This window comes from Branchiostoma floridae, chromosome 19 (assembly GCF_000003815.2).
Source record: "Branchiostoma floridae strain S238N-H82 chromosome 19, Bfl_VNyyK, whole genome shotgun sequence".
Lineage (NCBI taxonomy): Eukaryota > Metazoa > Chordata > Leptocardii > Amphioxiformes > Branchiostomatidae > Branchiostoma > Branchiostoma floridae.
In genome coordinates this window covers 4,615,923-4,627,348 of record NC_049997.1, presented here as the reverse complement: position 1 = coordinate 4,627,348, position 11,426 = coordinate 4,615,923, and the positions used below count along the sequence as shown (strand labels likewise).

At 37.7% G+C, this 11,426-nt stretch overlaps 2 protein-coding genes across 2 annotated transcripts; both read right to left on the bottom strand.

The window, feature by feature from the left end:
- Positions 1 to 319: 319 nt before the first annotated feature.
- LOC118406957 (P protein-like) lies at positions 320 to 3,939 on the bottom strand (the record flags this gene model as incomplete). Its single annotated transcript, XM_035807355.1, is given in 8 exon segments — positions 320 to 467; positions 782 to 914; positions 1,379 to 1,517; positions 1,982 to 2,106; positions 2,407 to 2,463; positions 2,642 to 2,779; positions 3,140 to 3,296; positions 3,788 to 3,939. Coding segments are annotated over 8 exon segments (1,034 nt in total), but the record flags the coding sequence as incomplete, so codon positions are not given.
- A 38-nt stretch (positions 3,940 to 3,977) lies between these two features.
- On the bottom strand, positions 3,978 to 11,140 carry LOC118407085. Its single transcript, XM_035807504.1, has 7 exons — positions 11,078 to 11,140; positions 6,162 to 6,507; positions 5,507 to 5,674; positions 5,182 to 5,239; positions 4,891 to 4,963; positions 4,296 to 4,444; positions 3,978 to 4,010 (listed from the first exon to the last, which is right to left on the bottom strand). The coding sequence occupies exons 1-7, from the start codon at positions 11,112 to 11,114 to the stop codon at positions 3,978 to 3,980; spliced, it is 864 nt and encodes a 287-aa protein (XP_035663397.1). The 5' UTR covers positions 11,115 to 11,140.
- Between the last annotated feature and the right edge of the window lie 286 nt (positions 11,141 to 11,426).

Below are 11,426 nucleotides of genomic sequence, written 5' to 3'. Positions count from 1 at the left end.
TAGACTGGTTCCGGGGGAATGTGCCTACCATTATGGACGACAAATCCAAAGGGTGCTACCATTATGTACAACAAATCCAATGGGTGCTACCATTATGTACAACAAATCCATTGGGTGCTACCATTATGTACAACAAATCCAAAGGGTGCTACCATTATGGACGACAAATCCAAAGGGTGCTACCATTATGTACAACAAATCCAATGGGTGCTACCATTATGTACAACAAATCCAATGGGTGCTACCATTATGTACAACAAACCCAATGGGTGCTACCATTATGTACAACAAATCCAATGGGTGCTACCATTCTGCTCACCTATTGAGGTTGTAGAGTTTCTTCTTGAGTGTGTTCTCCAGTGTGAGGACCTTCTGTGTGAGGAGTGCCTTCACTGTGTTCTCCTCACGACTTGCTGGAGTCACTCTCTGGGCAGTCTGTCTCCAAATCTTGATCTCATGTTTGAGTTCTGAAACAGAGAAAATTACTGTCACAAGAAATCTGAAATATCAAAATTGTATATTTTTCTGAGTTTTAGTTGAACATCAAATACGTGTTCATTTCCTTAAGTTTCTAGTTGAATATGATATAATATACATTACACTATATGTTTACCTGAAGTTTTAGTCCAATACTAAATAATATGTAGATTTCCCCAAGATTTTAGTTGGATATGAAGTATACAGTTTTGCCAATTTTGAAGTTGAATATCAAATATATGATTATGAGTATGATATCTTGAAACCACAATTAGGAGTCTAATACTGTGTCCTTAGTACTTACCAACAATTTCTGGGTGTTCCTTGTTGAAGAGTGGTTTGCACATGTAAATGATTCTGAGAAGGATGAAACCAAAAATGTAGACAGGGATGATACCCAGAAACAAGTGGAGCGTGAATGTGGCAAAGTCGATTCCCTGGGGACAAAAATACACAAAACAGTTTTTAACAAAACCTGAGTCAGCCTTTTATATCAATAACAAAATGTAGATGTTAATGATATATTTTTTTTTAAATGTGTTAATCAGATATACTAGTAACAGCACTACAAGACTGCTAGCATTTTGAATGGATCTATTAACTAATAGTATACATTTGAATGATTAGCCTAAAAAAACTGATTTTAGGTTGGACGCATGCAGGGACATTATGTGCCCACGGGCGGAGAGAACAATATTCTAATTTGTAACAAGATGTACCTTCTAATATGCACTTGGACACGTAGAACCACATGGTACAATGGAAGTCAATGTTAGCGGGCTCTCTCGGAAGGTCGCTCTAACTACTTGCTCGGACATTGGTAACCTGATTTCTAAGCGTAATCTTAGCTGACCACATATTGGCAATATGAGAACACCACACATCTACTATTAAAACCTACCTCAGCCTGGAATCTAGCATTGGAGATGATGATAACGTTGGGAGGATCCCCAACAGCCGTGCTGGTCCCGCCGATATTGGAGAACATGACAATGGCAATCAGGACATACTTGGGGTCAAGGTTCATGACCTCACATAACCTGAAAGGAAGAAGTTTGATATGCTTAGCACAATGCTGCTACATTGTTTAGTTTGGCTCTCATTCAAAATTTCCTGACCAAATTTGTTACAAACTTCATAGCATATTTGACTGTAACAATGTTAAATATGAAATAAGAGCAAACTTATCTTGAAATATATGCTGCATGTAACACAAGTTCACCATATCCACAGGGTAACCTATATTCATTGTTAAAAATTGGGGCATTTACTCATATCAAGTCGACAGATGTTGGTTTCAGACTGCAATATCTTGAAACTATTTGATACCACCATCCTTCGACTTGATATCCCTACATAGTACCATGTTTTGAAAATAACGGATATAGGTTATCCCCTGGATACAGGTGAACTAGCATTATATGACTACGACAACCCTCTAACAAAAAATCAAGAGACAGTCTACAATTACAAACTTTCCCAAATCAGATTACAATGCTCCTACCTTATAGTGACTGGCACCATGAGAAGAATAGTGGTGACATTGTCCAGGAATGCCGACACCACCCCAGCCAGCAGGCACAGGATGAAAATGAGCACCCAGACCCGGCCTCGCGACAACTTATAACACTGGAACATGGCAAAACAATACAAAACACATAATACATCTGATTCAATTCACTATGGTACAGTACATATAACATTTATCTACAGTCTCCTAGTTAACAACAGTTCTAACAGATATCAAATTCAGCACCAAGGACAGGGATAGCCACTGTGCCAAGAACATAACACAACTACTTGTTGACCAAGGAAACAGTGAAAGAATGAGGACTGAGGACAGTTGATACATAAAGATGAAAGAAGAATTTGAAAATGGGCCTTACAACCTAGGGATAACATTTTTTATCCATAACAGACCGATCTTACCTTGATTGCCACATAGTCAAAGAATCCTGTCTCCATGAAAATTGCCACCAGTATCATCTGTAACAGACAAAAGCAACCCATGAAATCATAACGTGTCAGATCGTCACTAGTGATTTCTATCAGACTTAAATATTTCCTTTGTCCCAAACTACACCATGATAATAAGAAAATAATTGCTATTCATAGTAGAATCATACAGAATTGCCTAATGCCAAAAGGGTTTCCAGCTACCCACCATTCCAAATAGGAGTGAGAGTGTTTCAAAGTCGATCCATCCCATGATGTGTTCCAGGGTGGGTCTCTCGTTCAGCATGGCAAGTGCGGCCAGGGCGGCAAGGGCGCCAATGATGGCGGCTATCGTCCTATGCACCAGCTGTAACCATAGAAACAGGTGAAACCATTACCTCTTGGGGGTAGCATGGGCTAAGTCAACTTGCAGGAATTTTGTTAACAAGGAAAACTTAGCATATTGAACCATAAGATTTGTCGCCTCCTTTGAAATCTATAATTCTACTTTAGGCATTATGAAGAAACATCCATCACCTTCCAGTGTATCTGCATTTGCACGTGTATAGAGAAGTGAATGTGTATGAAATAAAAGCAAATGCTACAGGACTAGTGAGAATTTTTCAAAAAACCTATGCTAGTACCACAGCCAAGCCAAGCCCAGAAATGCAAGCAAAACCTCTTAAGCAAAGTAACATGTCACAAGAACAGTGTCTACCAAACATACATCAAAGGTGATGAGGACATAGACAAATCCGAGGATGATGGCAGCGATCAGCACGCTGTAATCAACAGCTGGCGGCAGCTCGACGTACGACAGGGTGAGCGCTGTGGCCTCGCTCATGCCCGTGGTGATGTCCACCATTATCAAGTCATCCTCATTCCTGGGTGGCGAAGAAAGAATGCTTCAGTTCTGAGGGCTTAGAATTATTTTTTGCAAGTTCATGCCCGGGGCTAATTGCAATACATGGTAAAAATAGGGAAGACATACATGTGACAATGAACAGTAGTAAACTTTATTGTACTAGAGGCTACTCAAATAGTGTTAAATTTCTAAACGGGTCTGTTTGACTTCTTTTTTGGAAGCAAAGGAAGACGAAGAGCTCCACTTTTTTTTTTTCTACAATTTGTGGGTTCTTTGATTTGAAGAGGAAATTAGTTTTCTGTCCATCTATGAACATGGGAAAGTTGTGATATGTCTTTGTGGCTTCTCCAAATAAATAAAGTCATTCTTTCAGTTTAGTCAAATGAACATTTAGAATATTGGAAAAGTGATTTAAATCATCTTGTGGTAGAATAACATAAAGCATTGACGGCAAAACATTGAAGACAGTACAACTACAATCCTAACTACACAGTTATAAACCAGCCTTACTTTCTCTCAACCTGCACCTTCTCTGTATGTCCAACCCAGTCTGATGTTGGGATGTTGGTAGGGTGCTTCACAACAAGGGTATAGTTGGCCAAGATCTGTAAGTAGAAAGAAATGAATGACAAGTTAGATAAAGGCATTATACAACAGTTTACAGTAAGCAAAAAGTAAAATCTGAAGATGTACATGTAACTCAGGAAGTGTGTAACAAAGCTGTCTCCAGGACCTGTCATAGGATAGAAGACGGACAAAGATTTCGAACCATCTTTCCAAAAAATCTAAACTTCAGGATGTGAAATGAATGACAATGTATTTTTGTAAGTGATTTAAATAACACCAAAATTTACAACATGGACTCCAAAACAATGAGACAGAAAGACAGGAGACAACCCTGGAGCGCAGACTTTGAAATATCTTGTTATTAATTTAGTAAATCTGATTTCAAAGAAATGATGTATAGACATGAGAAATGTCTAAGTAAGAAAGAAGAAATATAAACAAGAATCCATACTTTTAATGTCGCATTTCCTGTCACGTTGCATCGTAAGGTCACGTTGATGGAGTTGGTGGAAGTGGCATCCATACTGGTCAGCAGGTCGAACGGTCCGTCCACACCTAGTTTTACCACACCGGACAACATGTCAACATCTATATTTTCATCTGAAATGGATGTTAAGGGTTATACCACACAGACTAGCATGAAAACTGGTAAAAAAGTTTAACCCTCAAGTTTCTGCCCAATAAAATGCTACTTAGTACCAGGGTTTGACCAGTGACCTCCGAAAAGGAACCCCCGAACAAGGCCGCCACCCCTAACTTCCGGGTTTCCCGTGCTACTCGCACACAATGCTGTTAGGTCGGGAAATGTCCTATCCCAGTTATATCCGGGCGCAGCACACAGGGCATAAACATGTCAGATTAGCAACTTTTTTAATAAGGGTGTTACAAATATTTTTCCATTTCATTGTAACTGAATAAAATAATTTTGATAAAGCAATTATTAACACATTCAAAAGGAATGAGAAAAATTATCACTGAAATATAGTAGTTCTGATAGACTACCATATACAGCTGTTTCTATATCAATACAGGAATGTGAAGGATACGGAATGGTTGTGACCTAGAAACAGCAATGGTCTCGGGATGCTGATTGCCTTCTGGGATACTGCCAAACATTATCTGAGGAAAAAAAACATTTCATATTCATTGAAATATGCACACGAGGTCCTGTACAAATGTTAACATATCAAAATTATTTCTTACCATGTGATAGACAATATGGTAATTAATCATACTGATGATAGTATTCCACAATACGTTTTTTGCAGCATGGAAGCATCTACATTGTATAGGATTTGCAGACAATGGTATTTTAAGGTTACTAACAACAGACTTACTGAGAAGGCTATGACCATAAGGAACAGGACTCCTATCTTCATCTGTCTGAATAACTTCCTGAATACATAAAAGATAAAAAAAATTATCATTATTAGGAAAGAAAATTCCCTTAAAAGAGCAAGAAATAAGACATACCCATATAAAGAATATCCATTTATCAAGAGTTATCAACTGTTATTTTGTTTGATTTAAAAACACTGATACAAAATATTAGCATTAATGTTTAAACCTAAAATCCTTTGAATGACTATCAGATTTTTTAAATGATGACAATATTACACAATGTAACATAATGTACAATTAAAACATCAAAGCATATCTAACCTTGTACCCTTGGATACTGTGAACCAATGGTCATCACTGGTGTGAAGTTCCATCTGGGATGTTAAAGACAAGGCACTAGCACTGCGCCCCCGCCCGTCCAGCCGTGCCTCCAAGTCTGCGTCCAGAGCTTGCATATTGCTGTAGCTGTACAGGGCTCCTGATAGTACACTACGTAGTCATAAGGTAGAGAGGCAAATTGTCAAAAGACAGAGTTCAAACTTCACGAACTTTTTCTAATTTTCTTGAAATTCCTGAGGCCCCACCAATTTAAGTTGTTGGTTCACAGATTTTTTTAAAGTGAAAATATAGCAAGTGAACATCATAAGTGCAACGGGCAGGGAGGAAAACTTGAATATGAACATTTCTACTTGACTCCATACACCTGAGTGTACCAAGGCATGCACCAGGTCCACAGGCTTTGTTTTTAGTATGTTTTTCCAGTTAAGCATATTTTCTTTATTTTTTGAAAATCCATGAACTAACAAATTAAATTGGTGTGGCCTAAGCCAAAGAAAAATGCAATTGTGATACAATTGCTCCAGTATTCTTCAAAATGAACAGTAGAAAAGACAATGGCAGTTATGCATATCATAATATATACTACAAATGAAAATCAAGAGCATAATTTTAGTACTAGTAAGATATAAAAACATACCCATTTGGTGCAGATTGTGGTCTGGTAAGCCTCGGCCTAACTGCCACTTGTTCATCTCTTTGGGTTCTTTTGTTCGCATTTTGATCACTTGGGCAAGGCTCTCTCGTCAGCAGTGGACTTCTCTCCATATTGTCAGTATTGTTATCAAAAGCAGATTCAACCTCTCTGTCCTCTTTGTCCGCAGTATTCTCCTCGGGAATCGACGGCGTCTGCGATCGGTTCGGTACAAAATGTGCACGTCTTCTCCTGTCCCCGGCCGTGTCTTCAAGACTTTGATACGTTCCGTAGGTGACAGGATTCATGGCGATCACACCTCCGCTCATCACCAATAGGACAGTAACAGGTTCTGTAACATATCAGACAACATGTTCTTATAAGAACAGGTTTCATACCCTAACTATGAATTGATATGCAAGAGGTGAAAAATTTTAGATAACAGTCAAATAGGAAACAAATGCAAGACAAAGTCAAGACAACATACAGGAGCTAAATGTTGTCTTGTAGGGGTGAGAATGCCACTTAAGTTTGCTAACATATTAAGAAGCATTGAATCCCAATCCTGATTTTTTTCATTCTGCAAAATTTGGATTGTTTAATTTTTCCTCTGCAATCTTAAAATTCCTTCTGCAAATTGCAGATGGGTATTTCGAACACTGTAACCATATTGATTTTATTATATTGAGAACATTCGTACGCTCATCAATTTTCGTCCGTTTCCAAAAAGAAAAAAAGTTTTGAACCACGCTCCAAATCATACAAAGCAAAATGAGCAAATATATATGTCTTGAAATTTGAAAGATATGGATTGGTGAGGTACAAACAGATTGCAAAAAATACATTGGAAATGTATGCTAATGTCATAGAATGCCAACATCAATTCCCAGGTCAAAGAACAAATGTGAAAGAACAGAAATAATCTATTGTTTGGTATACCATACTCTGTTTGTTAGGCACTTGTTCAACCTTCCTGACCACTTTTAAGATAGATTTCAAAATGAAGTTAGTTTCTCTGGGCCAAACATTTTTTTATTCCCATGCTCACATCAGTTTTGGGGTTCCCATATAATCAAATCAATGTCGCCTAATTGATTCTCACATCCTTCATGTTTGTTCAAATCTCAATTCAGTCTATGTTACAAATAAGAGTGTTAAAAGATTTCTCCGGGAAACCCCCACTGAGTAGGAATTGCCTCAAGGCAGTTGGGACAGCTATTGTTATCCATGTCATCACATGGAAGTCTTGTGACTTAGAAATACCTGAAATGTAGGTGAGACACCTGGGTTGCATTATTCTTACACCATTTAAGAAATATTGTTTGCTAGTTACAGAAAAAAGTCATGTTAAAAGAGAACATCACAAAGGACAGTGATATGCATCAGTCCTTAGTTCTGTATTTTAACATTGCAGGACTCTCAGTTTCCCAACTCTGGCATTTTTCTGCGCTAAAGCATTCGTACCCTTGTCAATTTCTTCAACCTAATTAGCTACACATTAAATATGCAGATCAAACAGTCAGACAAAACTGCAAAAATGCTGTCATTATCAATAATCATGCCAGAATGACAGACACAAATCTGAGTTTACTCATCAAATAACAAATTTCATTATTCAATGCTGTGTGTGGATGTTTAGCCAATTGCTGATCACTGTGACAAAGACACCAGCAGCAGTATAATGAAATCCTGGATACTAAACTTCTATTCATTCCATAATCTATAAAGAAATTTAACACACATTCCACCAATATTAAAACCCTCACCGGGTTAAACTTCAAGTCATTCTCATGCAATTCTACTTTTCTCAACTCTCCATGCAAATTAATTGTCAGCAATGACAAAAACAGACAATTTTGTCCCAATGCCACATAGATTAGTACCTTTCCCAAAAATTAACATTAACTTTCTCTCAGAAAACATACCTTTTTAAGAAATCCATAGTGACGGCATCAAAGACAAATCCGAGAAACTATCAGAATTGTCAATAACTCTGGGTTTCAGGTGTTCTTGCAGAATTATACCCCACTGATAAAATCTTTCCATAGAAACCTGTGATAAACCAAGGACGTTATATCAAAACCCAACCAAACTGCAAGGCACCACCTTCTGAAGTGTCAGATGTCCAAGGGAGCATTCAAGACAGATCAGTTGGTTGAATCCATTTTCATAGACAGGGATGTCTAGTCTTCATGAATCAGAATTTCTTTTCACAAAATTTGTCGATTTACATTTATATAAAGCAATAATGTTATATATCTATAACTTAGAAAGGATTATATTTTGCAAACAATGCCAAAACATACAAGAAAGTGTGGTTGATTGAGACACATATCCACAAGAAAATACAGAACACCCCTGTTTTGAAAGTGCAACAGTCTTTCCAACTAGACAGACTACATTCCTGGGAATCCCTCAACATGTGACTGGTCACATGCCTTGTCATCTGAGGACAAGGGGATAATGCCTTTGTGTTGTGTCAATCCTATTGTCTTTCAAATTTCAGTTTCTCCTCCAAACAATTGGTGTCGTGCGGCTACAGTAGTCTGTTTATATAGTCTGTGAAAAACCAAGGACATTCAAATTATAACATCCTTGGAAAAACAGACTCTGAAGTTGTAACCAATATAAAGAATCACACACTTGATAAAAGCACATATTTTGACTTTTGGGTCCAATCATTAGTAATGCATGAAAAAAGCCCCAGGTTAGCAAACAGTCTAACATCTTTGGATTGAAACTCTTTTAGTAAGTAATTGTCAGAGATTTAAGACTCAATGAGGCATGAAGTGCTGTAGGGCAGTAATTCAGATGTGGACAGATAATATTATCTGTAATGAGTTCAGATTAAATTACAATCAAAGTACTGGCAGATGGTTCAAAATGAGAATATTTACCTGGACAAAAGGTTTAATTACAAACAGACAAACAGTGAATTTTTGCAGGAGAGGGGTGATAACTTTGATACTATTCTTGTAAGGCTTAATCCACCATGACAATATGTATAATATCTACTGTACCAGAGTGGGACTGACAATTCATAATGAGAAAGAAAACTATGCAGTAATTGTCCCTTGTGAGAAGGCACGAATGGGCCATGCCTTATGAAGTCTGTACGGTTGTTTTATGCGCACTTGTATTATCAGTAGCACAGTACTCAGTCTACCAGTTTTAGCAAACTGTCTTCTACTTTCTAGTAGGCTCCAGGTAGTACAGAACAGAGCCTGTAGATTGTTGCTTAAATGCCAACTAGAAACACCTGTTAACCAAATGCATTCAGGCTTGGGTTGGCCCATGGTATTAAAAGAGAAAGATTCGCCATCAGCACATTGACTAATTTTTGTTTTTCAGAATACTTGTCAGTAAGGAGCCCCATGACATTTACAGTTCCATTGTTTCTGTCCATTCTACCCACACATATTCAACTAGATTATCCAACTCCTTCAGTTTTAAGCTACCTAAGCCAAAGACAAACTAAAAAAAGTGAACTTTTCTCTACCGTGCCATCAGTCTATGGAATATTGACCTTACCACCACACATCAAAACCCTGCCCAACATCTCACCATGTCTTCTCAAACCACAGTGTACAAAATACTTTTCTGAGCCAGGTTGCAACCTGGGGCAAAAACAAGGTTGCACAACTGAATTTCAAGTTGCACCACCTACAATTCACTAATTTCTAGGGGAAAAAAGGTACAATACATACATATTTGGCTAATATGAAATGGAGTTGCCTTGGTTCATTTATTTCTTCCAAGTAAATTGACAACAAAATCAAGTTCTGAGGCTCAGAATCTAAGGTTGCAACCTAAGTTCAGAAGTAAGTTGCACCAAGCAAAAAGTGGTTGCAATGTGCAAGTGTGCAAGTGGGTATTTTGCACGCTGAACCAATAGTTTTTTTTTTATGATTGTGTATCTATTATTATCTGTTTGTATATATACACATATACATGTATGTTTGTGTATATATTTGCGTTTGTATATGTACGTTTCATTGTTTCATTCAAACCCTGGTAGACTAGCCCTAAATAGGGCTAAAGGGTATCTGAATAAAGGAATAAAGGAGGTGACAAAAGAAATAAGGGGTCAATAATGTTCAAATGGGGCCTGGTAGAAAATGAGAGTTCGAACATCACATTAGAGATATGCAATACGTAAAATTCAACCTCAGTAAATGAAATATACCGTGTAAAATCATTCCTGAGACTACATGATGTCACTTAGTTCGATGTAATATCATCTTATATCATATCATTGAACAAAGACTGACATATAGCATAATGTAATGTTGTTGTCATAAAAGCTCCTTGTACAGATAGAAATTCTGAAGAACAAGAAGAAAAAAAATGAGATTTCTTTCCATCATAGATTTGAAACGTAAAATTAAATGCAAAATAGACGCTACATTACATCATGCATGACATTTACTTCTACTATGTCTGTCATATGACTTACAGTATAACAAAGGTTACTGAACCCTGTATCAGCCGACATATAGGTCCAAACCTGCCCATGGCGCTATCACAAACTTCATGCGATCTTTGGCGCACTGTCTTCAGTAGAATATCACAGGACAATGAATTTTACATTAAACGACATGAACTTTTCTGTTGCAATTAGACGGATGAGATAATAGAATATCCTCAATCCGTGGTCGCAAACCAATCACACTACATATGTGACAAAGGGTGACATGGTAAACAAAGAGCAACGTTGTGTTCAAATATAAACTTACCTTAAAAGATCGTGGACTCAACTCAGTGACACTTCACCGGGCAAGAGCGCAAAAGAGCCTTCTCACATGACCGTAATGTTCAGTAACCACGGAAAAGTTCTCCAGTTTGTGCCAGGACTCGTCGTCTCTGTGCCTGTACGTGCAAACATGGCTGTCAGTGTCAATATACCTGGTCCAAAGTCGTACCTGCTGTACCTGTGAACACCTGGTGCAAAAACATCATGTGACGAAACCATCCCTGAACTTTGACCGTCCGATGGGAACCCCAAACGCAAAGAATGACGCAACGTCGTCCTAATCATTACACCAGATATTATCAACGTTACCAAATAATATAAGGCGAGTAATCTTGAGTTATTTTAAATTTGCAAATTTTTTTTTAATTTGATGCACATGTACTTGTGTTTATTGTACTTTTTCCAATGCCCGCCGTATTGTAATCTTACTTTACATGTGCATTTGATACGTTACGATGTTCTCATGAAAACACCTGCTACTTTCTATTGCGCTGAGTCTTGTGCTGTCGTATTGCAGA

What these genes read in the sequence shown, in the direction of transcription:
- LOC118407085 (XM_035807504.1), bottom strand. Translation starts at nt 11,114, where the DNA reads ATGATGTTTTTGCACCAGGTGTTCACAGGTACAGCAG. An exon ending in ACAGTATCCAAGGGTACAAG is followed by an intron (nt 5,240 to 5,506) that starts GTTAGATATGCT and finishes TTATGTATTCAG; the next exon opens with GAAGTTATTCAGACAGATGA. An exon ending in TTCTAGGTCACAACCATTCC is followed by an intron (nt 4,445 to 4,890) that starts GTATCCTTCACA and finishes CATCCATTTCAG; the next exon opens with ATGAAAATATAGATGTTGAC.